Source organism: Tachyglossus aculeatus, chromosome 1 (assembly GCF_015852505.1).
Source record: "Tachyglossus aculeatus isolate mTacAcu1 chromosome 1, mTacAcu1.pri, whole genome shotgun sequence".
NCBI classification, from domain to species: Eukaryota; Metazoa; Chordata; class Mammalia; order Monotremata; family Tachyglossidae; genus Tachyglossus; species Tachyglossus aculeatus.
The window spans coordinates 156,633,372-156,647,521 of NC_052066.1; the positions used below are offsets into that span (position 1 = coordinate 156,633,372).

A 14,150-nucleotide genomic window follows, 5' to 3' on the forward strand; every position below is an offset into this window, starting at 1 on the left:
AAATATATTATATACAATATGTACAATATAATATTATAGCATTTATTAAGTGCTTACTATATGCCAAGCACTGTTCTAAGCGCTGGAGTAGATACAAGGTAATCAGGTTGGGCACAGTTCCTGTCCCACATGGGGCTCACGGTCTTAATCCCCATTTTACAGATGAGGTAACTCAGGCCCAGAGAAGTTAACTGTGTCCCAAGGTCACCCAGCAGACAAATGGCAGAACTGGGGTTAGAACCCACGATCTCTGACTCCCAAGCTCTTGCTCTTGCCACTAGGCCATGCTGCTTAAAATGGAAATTTGCCCTCCTGGACCAGAGACCCAGGGGCATCTAGCCCCACGGTAACGGGCATCTGTCTCAGCTATCCCATAATAGAGGGGAAATCCCTTTGAGTAACGATTAACAGCAGTGGAATCCTATCTACAATGAGGCAGACTGGGCTGGCACTGAGCTGGCAGCAGGCAGGAGGGAAGAAAGGAAAAGACTTCTCTGCCACTGATTCCATGGAGTGGGTAAAGTCCTCTCTGCCCCAACATCATCATCATCATCATCATCAATCGTATTTATTGAGCGCTTACTATGTGCAGAGCACTGTACTAAGCACTTGGGAAGTACAAATTGGCAACATATAGAGACAGTCCCTACCCAACAGTGGGCTCAGTCTAAAAGGGGGAGACAGAGAACAAGACCAAACATACTAACAAAATAAAATAAATAGAATAGATACGTACAAATAAAATAAATAAATAAATAAATAGAGTAATAAATACGTACAAACATATATACATATATACAGGTGCTGTGGGGAAGGGAAGGAGGTAAGATGGGGGGGATGGAGAGGGGGACGAGGGGGAGAGGAAGGAAGGGGCTCAGTCTGGGAAGGCCTCCTGGAGGAGGTGAGCTCTCAGTAGGGCCTTGAAGGGAGGAAGAGAGCTAGCTTGGCGGATGGGCAGAGGGAGGGCATTCCAGGCCCGAGGGACGACGTGGGCCGGGGGTCGATGGCGGGACAGGCGAGAGCGAGGTACGGTGAGGAGATTAGCGGCGGAGGAGCGGAGGGTGCGGGCTGGGCTGGAGAAGGAGAGAAGGGAGGTGAGGTAGGAGGGGGCGAGGTGATGGACAGCCTTGAAGCCCAGGGTGAGGAGTTTCTGCCTGATGCGCAGATTGATTGGTAGTCACTGGAGATTTTTGAGGAGGGGAGTAATATGCCCAGAGCATTTCTGGACAAAGATAATCTGGGCAGCAGCATGAAGTATGGATTGAAGTGGAGAGAGACACGAGGATGGGAGATCAGAGAGAAGGCTGATGCAGTAGTCCAGACGGGATAGGATGAGAGCTTGAATGAGCAGGGTAGCGGTTGGGATGGAGAGGAAAGGGCAGATCTTGGCAATGTTGCCCCATCCCTCCTCGGCTCAGATGCCACACTCTCTGGGTGCACACTTGATTCTTAACAGAGCCCACATACTTCATTCTTTTATACAACCATATTGAGCACTGACTGTGTGCAGAGCACTGTACTAAGTGCTTGGGAGAGTACGATATAACCATGAACAGACACATTCCCTGCCCACATGAACTTACAGTCTAGAGGGGGGTGGCAATGGTAAGCACATGATTCACTCCTAGCAATTGGGTCTGCCTGGCTGCCCAAGGTGCCCTCTGCCTGTTCCTTTAGACAGCAGGTGAGGAGATAACAAGATCGAGATCCTGGTCCTAGAGCCAGGTGCTATTCCTACCATCTGCCTTTCCCTCTGTCACCAAGAATGGAACAAGTTGTTTTTAACTTTGCTTTTTCCAGTCACCAAAGTGGCCTGACCCCCCTCCTGGTTAGGTATGGCACTACCTAAAGGCAAGAGAATGAGCCCAGCTCAGTGGAAAGGGCATGAGCTTTCGTGTCAGAGGTCATGGGTTCAAATCCCAGCTCCACCACTAGTCAGCTGTGTGACTTTGGGCAAGTCACTTAACTTCTCTGTGCCTCAGTTACCTCATCTGTAAAATAGGGATTAAGACTGTGAGCACCCCCCCGTGGGACAACCTGATCACCTTGTAACCTCCCCAGCGCTTAGAACAGTGCTTTGCACATAGTAGGTGCTTAATAAATGCCATTATTATTATTACTGGATCAACCAGCATGGCCTAGTGGAAAGAGCATGGACCTAAGAGGCAGAGGACCTGGATTCAAATCCCAGCTCTGCCACTTGCCTGCTGTGTGATCATGGGCAAGACACTTAACACCTCTGTGCCTCAGTTTCCTCAGCTGTAAAATAGGTATTGAATCCTGCTCCCTCCTACTTATCATGTGAGTCCCATGTGGGACTGGGACTGTGCGCAACCTGGTTAACGTGTATCTACCTCAGCACTTAAAACAGTGCTTGACATATAGTAAGTGCTTAACAAATGCAATGATAATACTACTAATAATAACAGTAATATTAATCAAGGCCAGCCAGAGTAATAGTCACCCCCAAGTACCCTCTCCCTAGATTGTTTCCTGAATTGGCCTCAGACATATAGAGCTGCTTCTCCTAGGAGAAGTGAACTTACATGCCCACGAGGAATTTATTATTCCCGCAAACTATTTAGATTATGAGTCTCCTGAGGGAGAGAGACCATGTCTAATTCCCACCTGTGTATTCTTCCCTAGAGTTTAGCACAGTGCTCTGCACACAGGAAGTGCTTAATAAGAACTATTACTACTGTTACTCCGTTGGCCGACCATTATTGATGCGGGTACGGTTGTCCCCCAAGCACTAAAGAACTGCTTGAATTTGATTTCCATGATCATCATCGTTATCGTCAATGGTATTTACTGTGTGCAAAGCACTGTACTAAATGCTTGGGAGAATACAGGACGAGTTGGTAAACACATTTGATGCCGATCTAGACTGAAACAGTCGAGTTCCACTCACCTACTGACACAGTAGAAAGCTATCAGTTTGAAGACATCCTCAAACACGAGAACAGATCCTTCCAGGTACAGTACTGAAGAGAGACAAGAGACGAATTCAGTGATGGCCTGTGCTCCTCCCTATATGCAAGGAGGAGAAGGGCTCAGGGGTCTGCCTCTCCTCTTCCTGTTAACACCAGAACCACTCTTGCAGGCTAGTAGGAAGTCCAAGCTGATTGGCTCCCTGCAAACTGATTTCTCAGAGAAACAGAGAGGGGAAGAAAGTGTGTCTTCATTTTAGATAATTTGGCCGTGGATGGATTTTTGGAAAATAGCACTTGAGCTCCTGCAATGAAAAAGGCACCCTGAGAGCTGAATTCAGAACTGGATTGTTCAGCCTGCCCAAAGAACACATCTGGGACACAGAAGGATTTGGGGCTTGGAAGGGAATGCCCCAGGATCACATCACCCATCTCTCTTGGCTAGCTAGAACAGCACTTGTAAAGCCCCCAGGCAAGGATATTTCATCACGTTCACTGGGTGCTCATGGCTTGTCAGTCAAGATTCTCAAAACCTAGTGTAAATCCAGCATTATCTAGGCTTCATTTAGTCCTGCAGGTTCTGCATCTTTTACTTTGTACAGATGGAGACCGAGATGAGCCCACACCTCACTTAGAGCAGCCAGTTAATGGCACAGGTCTCCACCGTTAGTTGGTTATGGCATTTGTTAAGTATTTACTACGTACTATGCCTTACACAGACCCAAGACAAGTCATTAGAACAATGAACAATACAAGGCACTCAGTTAATATACAGTGATGGAGTGCAGAAATTGAGGGAATCAGGAGAAACAGAATAGTGGGGAGGGGTCACATAGCCATGAGACGGGAAGAGCTGATCGTTAAGAAGGCAAATCCCCCTGAACCCCCTCTTTTTTATGGTATTTGTTAAGCATTTACTATATGCCAGGCACTGTGCTAAGCACTGGAGTAGTTACAAGTTAAGTCAGTGTGGACACAGTCCATAGCCCACATGGGCCTTACAGTTTTAATCCTCATTTTACAGATGAGGTAACTGAGGCACAGAGAAGTGATTTGCCCAAGGCCAAAGAGCAGACAAGTGGCGGAACCAGGATTAGAACCCAGGTCCTTCTGACTCCCAGGTTGGACACAACCTGTCCCAATCCCACATGGGGCTCACAGTCTTAATTTCCATTTTACAGATGCAGTAACTATCCACTAGGCCGTGCCGCTTCTAGAGGGTTGTGATGTGCGTTGTGCAGGTAGTTTTCAGTGGCCAGTTTGTCCTTGCTGAGGTCATTAAACCCTGAGAGGGAAGAGTTGAGGACCAAAAAAGGACCAACATCCGAGATGATCCCAAAGGGACTGGACATCTGAGAACCCTGGCCAGCTTGGGCTCACGGTGGTGCCCTGAGTAGGACTAAGGACAGGACAGGACTAAGGATTCATTCAGTCGTACTTATTGAGTGCTTACTGTGTGCAGAGCACTACTGTAAACTCATTATGGGCAGGGTCGGGCTTGCTGGATGCAGAGTACTGTAATAAGTAAGCTTGTTGTGGACACAGAATATGTCTGATACATTGCTCCACCAGCTCCGCCAATTGTCAGCTGTGTGACTTTGGGCAAATCACTTAACTGCTCTGTGCCCCAATTACCTCATCTGTAAAATGGGGATTAAGACTGTGAGCCTACCGTGGGACAACCTGATCACTTTGTAACCTCCCCAGTGCTTAGAACAGTGCTTTGCACACAGTAAGCGCTTAAGAAATACCATCATTATTATTATTATTATTGTTGCTATACTGAACTCTGCCAAGCGCTTAGTACACTGCTCTGCACACAGTAAGCACTCAATAAACTATTGTATTTTACTCTCCCAAGGGCTTAGAACAGTGCTCTGCATATAGTAAGCACCCAATAAATACCAGTGATTGATGAATTGATGGTGAGTGGATGCAGGGGAGATACCCAGCTTTAAAATAGATAAGAGATTAAAGAGAGATTATGTGTTTTGACGTTTGATTCTGATACATCCCTGCGGGAAACGGGGCAGTGGTTCAGATTTAGAGCAAAACGTCATTGGTAAGGGCCAAAATTCCTGCCCTGTCCCTGGCAGGATGTTATTTCCCATTTGCAGCCTCTGTACCTCTCTCTTCCACCCCCTCCGTGTGTTTATCCCCTCTTTCCTCTTCCTTTCTACATTCTTTCCCTTTACGCTTTTTTTTGTTCTTTTTCTACTCTGCTCTATCTTCCTTTTCCCTTTGCACTACTCCTCTTTCGCTGCACATATGGGGAAGAAATTAATCAGGGGAGGCCCCTTAGAAGAGATGTGACTTTAGGCAGGCTGTGGAGATGGGGAGAGGTTAGCTTGGGAAGAACACAGTATGAGCAGCTGTGTGGAGTGGGGGAAGAGGGTGGATAAGCAGAAGGAAGAGAGCCGTTTGAGTGCTTAAAATCCGAAGGTCAGGAGAATGCTTGATGTGGAGAGGAACAGACAACTATTTAAAAGCTTCTGTGGAGCAGGGATGTGTGTTCATAATGACACTTTAGAGAAATAATCCAGGCAGCAGAGTGAGGTATGGATTGCAGAAAGGAGAGACAGGAGGAGGCAGATGGTTTAGTGGATAGAGCCCGGGCCTGGGAATCAGAAGGAGTTGGGTTCTAATCCCCGCTCCACCACATGTCTGCTGCTGCTCCACCACATGTCTGCTGTGTGACCTTGGGCAAGTCACTTCACTTCTCTGGGTCTCAGCTACTGCATTTGTAAAACGGGGATTAAGACTATGAGTCCCATGTGGGACAGGGACAGGTTGTGTCCAGCCTGATTAACTTGTATCTACCCCAGAACTTAGAACAATGTTTGGCACATAGTAAACACTTAATAAATACCATAATTACTACATCCGGATATGACATGTGCCTGGGCGATTTGGATGGGGAGGGAGGGGATGACCCAAGATGTTGTGAAAGAAAGCCTTCACAATAGTTAGAGGCAGACAGACAATGGGAGCCAAAAGGACCATTTTATTTTTCACTCTCGCTTTTCTACTTAACTTGCCTATCCCCATTTAGATTATGAGATCTTTTTATCATGCTTAGCACATAGTGTTTATTACATTTCACCACAACTACTCCTACTAAATAAGGTGATAGACTGCTTTGCTAGTCTGTGTTCCAGAATAATTTAGGTAGAAAAGCACGGTAAGCATCTACTGTTTCATTTCTCATTACAAAGTGCTTAGTACAGTGCTCTGCACACAGTAAGCGCTCAATAAATACGATTGAATGAACATATTTGTGGGTGGGGGAGTAGATGCTATTTCCCCTGTTTTGTAAGTGGAGAAACTGAGTCCCAGAGAGGGTACGGGAACTAGTAAATCACAGCATGGCTTAGTGGAAAGAGCCCGGGCTTTGGAGTCAGAGGTCATGGGTTCAAATCCCGGCTCCACCACTTGTGAGCTGTGTGACTTTGGGCAAGTCACTTAACTTCTCTGTGCCTCAGTTACCTCATCTGGAAAATGGGAATTAAGTCTGTGAGCCCCAGTGGGACAATTTGATTACCTTGTACCCACCCCAGCACTTAGAACAGTGCTTTGCACATAGTAAGCGCTTAATAAATGCCATCATCAGTTAGAGCTCACATCTCATAACTTGTATTCAGGGGTCGATTCCCAGACTATGTGAGGCTAACTGTGAATAAAGGGAAAAAAATCAGAAAGCTGTGGAGGTGGCATGGGCCTTTTTGGGTAGTAATGTAACTTGGATTCCAATCGATCAATCAATTGATGATATTTATTGAGGGCTTGCTGGGTGCAGAGCGTTGCAATAAGTAAGCTCATTGAAGGTAGAGAATATGTCTGATATATTACTATACTGAACTCTTCCAAGCGCTTAGTACACTGCTCTGCACACAGTGAGCACTCAATAAAAATGACTGAATGAATGAATATTACCAAGAATCAATCAATCATTGGCATCTAATGAAAATTGACTTGTGCTGAGCACTGTACTACGTACAGTAAATGTAAAGATTGGAAAAAACATCTATTTATTTATATTCATTATTTAAGAAAAAAGAATCATTTGGTGGAGGAACTCATAATCATGTTTACTCCAAATCACCTTCTCTTGATGAACAAATTGACGCCCTCAACACCACCCTCTCTACTGAACTCAACTCACTCACTCCCCTATCCCTTCATCGATCTCGTACCACTAAACCACAGCCTTGGATCACCTGAACAGTCTGCCTCCTTCACTTTTGTGCATGAACTGCAGAGCACTGCTGCTGAAATCTAAATATCGGGCCGACTTCATCCATTTCAAGTTTGTCCTTGCATGCTTTAACTTTGCCTAGAAAAATTATTTCTCCACTCTTATTAATACCTATGCCCATCACCTTCGCCAGTTGTTTCAGACATTTAACTCTCTCCTCAGGCCCCCTGCCCCCTACCTCTCCCATCCCTTACCCCTAGTGACTTGGTCACCTGCTTTGTTAAGAAAATTGACACCATCAGGCGTGATTGCCCTAAAATCTCCCCTGTCCATCCTCAGTCCCTCCCAACTCCTGCTCCTTCTTTAACTCTCCCATCTTTCCCAGTAGTATCTCTAGAGAAGATCTCCTGCCCTCTCTCAAAATCCACCCCCTCCACCTGAACAACCAACCCCACTCCTTCACACCTTTATCAACACACTTGCCCCTTTTCGTCTTACCTCCTTAACAGCCATCTTCAACTGTATGTTCTCCAATGGCTTCTTCTCTACTTAGAAACATGCCCATGTCTCCCCTACCCTAAAAAAACCCCTCCCTTCACACCAGAGCTCCCTCCAGTTATTGTCCCATCTCCTTCCTACCACTGACCACCACTTTCTCCTGGAAACATTATCCAACCTCAGCTTCACTGACACTGTTCTCCCCTGGTTCTCTTCATCTCTCTGGCTGTTCATTCTCAGTCTCCTTCACAGGCACCTCCTCTGTTTTCACCCCCCTAACTGTAGGGGGGCCCTCAAGGCAGAGTTCTGGGTCCCCTTCTATTTTCCATCTACAGCCATTCCCTTGGAGAGAACTCATTTGCTCCCATGGCTTCCATTACTACCTCTATGCAGGTGATACCCAAATCTACATCTCCAACCCTAACCTCTCCCTCTCTGCAATCTCACATTTCCTCCTGCCTTCAAAACATCTCTATTTAGATGTCCTTAGGTTTAACATGTCCAAAACAGACCTGTCCTTCCCCTGACATTCTCATCACTGTAGGCAGCACCACCATTCTTCCTGTCTCACAAGCCAGTAGCCTTGGCGTTATCCTTATTAATAATAATAATAATGGTATTTATTAAGTGCTTACTACATGCAAAGCACTGTTCTAAGTGCTGGGGAGGTTACAAGGTGATCAGGTTGTCCCACGAGGGCTCAGTGTTAATCCCCATTTTACAGATGAGGTAACTGAGGCATAGAGAAGTGAAGTGACTTGCCTAAAGTCACACAGCTGACAATTGGCAGAGCTGGGATTTGAACACATGACCTCTGACTCCAAAGCCCATGCTCTTTCCGCTGAGCCACACTGCTTCTCCTTGAGTCCTCTCTCTCATTCAACCCACATATTCAATCCACCACTAAATCCTGTCAATCCCACCTTTACAACTTTGCTAAAATCTGCCCTTTCCCCTCCATTCAAACTGCTACCACATTAATACAATCACTCATCATAACCTGCCTGGATTACTGCATCGGCCTCCTTGCTGACCTCCCAACCTCCTGTCCCATCCCAATCCAGTCCATACTTCACTCTGTTGCCCGATCCATTTTCTACAAAAATGCTCAGAACATGTTTTCCCACTCCTCAAGAACTTAAATACTGCAATTCTTAAGGCAGTAAGGCACTTTTGAAAGTTGCTGTCTTTGTTTCCTAAAAATAGGTAAAACTTCCTAATTCTTTTCAGTTCAGAGGTGATAGGGTTCAGAGTTTCCTTTGTGTCTTTCTTTTGTGAGATTTTTGCTTTCGGGCTGGACAATGTCTAGGGAACTTCTGGTCATTAATACTTATTAACAGATAGCCAAGTAATTCACCTAGATCCAGCAGCTGTCAAAAACTATTGCTGTGAAAGGTATTTATAAGTGAACAGGATGAAAGATTCAGAGATTATCTGATCAAAAGCAGATTGAGAGACATCCTTGCCTCTTTCCCCTATGAATAGGCTCCCTCAGTTTCAGAAATTCCTGGCTAACAATGGCCTGCACCACATTCTACAGCAAATACAGAGTGTCTGTAAACCATAGATGCATCCTCTTGTCATAGTAATTCAAGCTCTACAAGGGGAACCTTCCCTTTCTTTTTCGATTCATTCGTTCATTTAATCATATTTATTAAGCACTTACTGTGTGCAGAGAACTGTACTAAGCGCTTACTGTGTGCAGAGAACTGTACTATGTGCTTACTGTGTGCAGAGAACTGTACTAAGAACTTGGAAAAGTACAATATAACAATAAATAGTGACAATCCCTGCCCTTAACGAGCTCACAGTCTAGAGGGGGTGGAAACAGACATCAGTACAGATAAACAGCTATCTATACAATTCTGATTATCCATGGTCATGAGCAACTTCAGCTAATAATGGCTGCTTCTCCAGTGACATCTTTAACAGTGGCCCAAGGTTAAATGTGTTAAATTACCAAGCATCCAAAGGAAAGTTAAAATTAAAATTGACAGCAGACGACTGTCCAATTTCAGGGGGCAGATGATTGGCAAAGTAAACTGAAAATTAATTTTGCTAGTTTGTGTTTGAACATTGATTAAATTTCCATTTGGAGACCGCTGTTTCACCCCAAAACATCTAGGTATATAAAGGCCCAAGTTGGAGGAGAGGGTAACAAGCAGGTCATACCCATAACCATACCCATACCCATAACCCATTTTATGTGCTGTGGATCTCAAGTTTGAAAGCACTAGTTCTTCCTGTCTGCAGAACAGGCGAGGAAGTGAATCTATTCTAGGAGAAAGGAGACTCCCATTTGACCTTAATTTTCTATAGCCAAGCACCTTCCTTGAAGGAAATGGAGAGCTGGGAGTTTAGGTGGAGCTCAATAACAGAAATTAGTGCAGAAATTTCCTTGAAGGAAATGGAGAGCTGGAAGTTTAGGTAGAATTTAATAACATAAATTAGTGCAGCCGAGAGGAGTTCAAGCTAGGGGCCAGCGCAAAGGGTCCTCCGGAAGCTGTGGGCAGCACCAGACAGGTTGAGGTGTCTAAGTTACAGAATGAAAAAAAAAGTATTTGTTAAGCTTTTACTATGTGTCAAACATTGTTCTAATGTGTCTAATGGTACAGAATGAAAAAAAAGATGGTATTTGTTAAGTGCTTACCAAGTGTCAAGCACTGTTCTATGCGCTGGGGTAGATACAAGTTAATCAGGTTAGACAGTCTCTGTCCCACACGGGGCTTACAGTCTTAATCCCCATTTTACAAATGAGGTAACTGAGGCACAGAGAAGTGAAATGACTTACCCAAAGTCACACAGCAGCAAGTGGTGGAACTGGGATTAGAACCCAGGTCCTCTGACTCTGAGGCCCGTGCTTTACCTACTAGGCCAAGGTTCAGCAGAGTACGTAGACCAAGGAAGCTTGGCTTTTCTGGCTGTCCCCTCTGCCTTGTGAGGCTCTGAGCATTGTCCTCAATAATCACCCCAGGAACGGTCTTGCAGAGGGTTACACTAGTTCCTCATTTTCAGACTTATACACAGATGGCTTTTTACAGGAACCCAGTGGCTCTGAGCTCACTGACTGCATCAGCCAGTGGTTTTCTCACCACACACTGTAACAGCACCGTAACTATGGAAACAATCACTTGGTGTGGTTTGACTGAGGTAAAGAACAACCTGTTTTCAAATGTTACAAGGCCCTTTCCATAGGGCTGGCTTTTCATTTCTGTATGAGTGGTCTGTGGGAAATGTGTTACAAAACTACTTTTCCTTGTTTCCTCAATTCTTGTTTGTTTGGCTGTTTGAAGCAGAATAAGGCTTCATTTTTCATTTTCATAAACTCCCCCGTTTTCAACCCTGGAACTGCTGCATCAGTGCTACCTCGCCATGTTAGCATTTATGAATATTGATCAATCAATCAGTAGAATTTAAAGACTGTACTAAGTGCTTAGGAGAGCACAATAGATTTGGAAAACACAACCCCTGACCGCAAGGAGATTAGAGTATAGTAGAGAAAGGCACTTAAATTAATTACAGCTGGGGGAAGTAATAGAGTATAAAAGATATGTACATAAGTATACAGGGTTGTGGTAAGTACTTGGGTGATAAAAGAGGATGAAATGGCAATTGGGCTTTCTTAAGTGGAGAGTTCAGAGATTGCTTAATTATGGGATTTATTATTAAGCACTTATTATGTGTCAAGCACTGTACTAAGCCCTGGGGAAGGCACAAGATAATCAGGTTGAACATGGTCCCTGACCCATATGGAACTCACAACCTGAATTTGAGGGAATAGGATTTAAAATCCTGTTTACAGATTAAGAAACTAAGGCACAGAGTCATTAGGCGACTTGCCCATGGACACACAGCAGACAAATGGTGGAGCCTGGATTAGAACCCAGGACCTGACTCTCAGATCTGTGCTTTTATCACTAGGCCACATTGCTTTTCTCTGCTCCTTCTCCATGCTGCTCCTTGTTCCTCTCAAGCTAACCTGCTCACAGTGCCCCACATTGCTCTGTCTACCACTTCCAACCTTTTGCTCAAGAGCGCTGTACTAAGCTCTTGGGAGAAAACAATGCAACAGAATTGGTAGACACATCCCCTGCCCACAAGGAGCTTACAGTCTAGAGGAGATGTCGGGCATTAAAGTAAATTATGGAGATGTTCACAAACTACTTCAGGACTGAGGGTGGCCTAGTCAGGTTGGACACTGTCCCATTCCACAGAGGGCTCACAGTCTTAATCTCCATCAAGTGCTTAAAGGGTACAGATCTAAGTGCATAGGTGATAAAGAAGGAAGAAGGAGTAAGAGAAATAAGGACTGGATCAGAGAAGGAGTCAGAAGAGATGGGATCTCAAGTATTTTAAATATGAAGGTGGAAAGGAGCTCAGTGTGGTTGCGGAAGGGTGGAGCGTGTATAATCATCTATACCCTTAGGCCCTGAACCCTTTAAGCTTCTTGATATTCATCCCATCCCCTGCCCCATTCATTCATTCATTCAATCGTATTTATTGAGCGCTTACTGTGTGCAGAGCACTGCACTAAGCGCTTGGAAAGTACAAGTTGGCAACATATAGAGACGGTCCCTACCCGACAGTGGCCTCACAGTCTAGGAGGGGGAGACAGAGAACAAAACAAAACATATTAACAAAATAAAATAAGTAGAATAAATATGTACAAGTAAAATAAATAAATAGGGTAATAAATACGTACAAACATATATACATATATACAGGTGCTGTGGGGAAGGGAAGGAGGTAAGGTGGGGGGGATGGAGATGGGGAGGAGGGGGAGAGGAAGGAGGGGGCTCAGTCTGGGAAGGCCTCCTGGAGGAGGTGAGCTCTCAGCAGGGCCTTGAAGGGAGGAAGAGAGCTAGCTTGGTGGATGTGGGGAGGGAAGGCATTCCAGGCCAGGGGGAGGATGTGGGCCAGGGGTTGACGGTGGGACAGGCGAGAATGAGGCACGGTGAGGAGATTAGCAGCAGAGGAGCGGAGGGTGCGGGCTGAACTGTAGAAGGAGAGAAGGGAGGTAAGGTAGGAGGGGGTGAGGTGATGGACAGCCTTGAAGATGAGGGTGAGGAGTTTCTGCCTGATGTGTAGCTTGATTGTTAGCCACTGGAGATTTTTGAGGAGGGGAGTAACATGCCCAGAGCGTTTCTGGACAAAGACAATCTGGGCAGTGGCGTGAAGTATGGATTGAAGTAGGGAGAAACAGGAGGATGGGAGATCGGAGAGGAGGCTGATACAGTAATCCAGACGGGATAGGATGAGAGCTTGAATGAGCAGCCCCACAGGACTTACATACATGTCCTTTTACTTCACCATTTCCCCTGCTGTAACACATTAATTAATGCCTGTCTCCCGCTCTAGACAGCAAGCTCCTTGCAGTCAGGGAACATGTCTACCAACTCTACTGCATTGTTCTTTCCTAAGAGTTTAGTACAGTACAGAGCACACAGTAAAAACTCAAGAAATATCATAGATTGATTAAGAGGCTGGTGGGGGAGACACAAAAATGAGGCAAAATGAGTAAGATATTTTTAGAGGAATAAAGAGTGAGTGCTGTTGAGAGACAAATTGAAGCCGATTGAATGTCTTAAAAGCAATAATCAGAATCTTCTTTGCCTGAAAAGAAGAATGGGTTTTGAAAACTGGAGAAATGCATGCGGAATGATGATTTTTTTTAAATAAATGATCTAGGGAGCTGAAGGAAGTATGGATTCTCATCTATCTGGCCACTGACCATCCTGACCTCCCTGACCTGGAATGCTCTCCATCCTCATATCAAACAGGTAATTGTTCTCCCCGACTTCAAAGCCTTATCGAGGGCACATCTCTTCCAAGAAGTCTTCCCTAAGTAAGCTCTCCTCTCCTCTTCTCCCACTCCCTCCTGCATTACCCTAACTTTCGCCCTTCATTCATCTTCCCTTCAATCCCCACGACACATATGTATACATCTATAATTTATTTATTTATGTATATTAACGCCTGTCTCCCCCCCAGACTGTAAGCTCATTATGGGTGGGGAATGTGTCTGTTTTCTTTGTATCATACTCTCCCAAACACTTAGTACAGTGCTTTGCACACAATAAATACAATCGAATCAATGAATGAATGGTATTGTCAACCGTGATGGGAAAGTGAGGTAGAAAGGATTTTGCAGGTAAGATATACTGAGCTTGAGATGCCGTTAGGTCATCTATGAAGAGATGACCTAAAGTAAGTAGGAAATGTGAGATGTCAAAGTAGGAGAGAGGTTGGTAGAGTCATCTACACAGAGGTAGCTAGTTGAAACTGTGGAAGCAAATAGGTTATCCAAGGGAGGGAGTATACACTGAGAAGAGAAAGGCATCCAAAACTGAACTCTGAGGGACATCTACAGATAAGGGGTGAAAGGAACAGGAAGCGCTGGAGAAAGAGACTGAGGAGTAGAAGCAGCGTGTCTTAGTGAAAAGAGCATGGGTGTGGGAGTTAGAGATCATAGGTTTGAATCCCGGCTCTGCCACTTATCAGCTTTGTGACTTTGGGCAAGTCACTTT

At 45.1% G+C, this 14,150-nt stretch overlaps 1 protein-coding gene across 1 annotated transcript in view; it reads right to left on the reverse strand.

Moving 5' to 3' along the window:
* RIN3 (Ras and Rab interactor 3) overlaps positions 1-14,150 on the reverse strand; it is a 130,461-nt gene that overhangs the window by 38,047 nt on the left and 78,264 nt on the right. Inside the window, exon 9 of the mRNA XM_038746053.1 lies at positions 2,912-2,984. Within this exon, the coding sequence (XP_038601981.1) occupies positions 2,912-2,984 (73 nt within the window). The remainder of the gene's footprint in view (positions 1-2,911; positions 2,985-14,150) is intronic.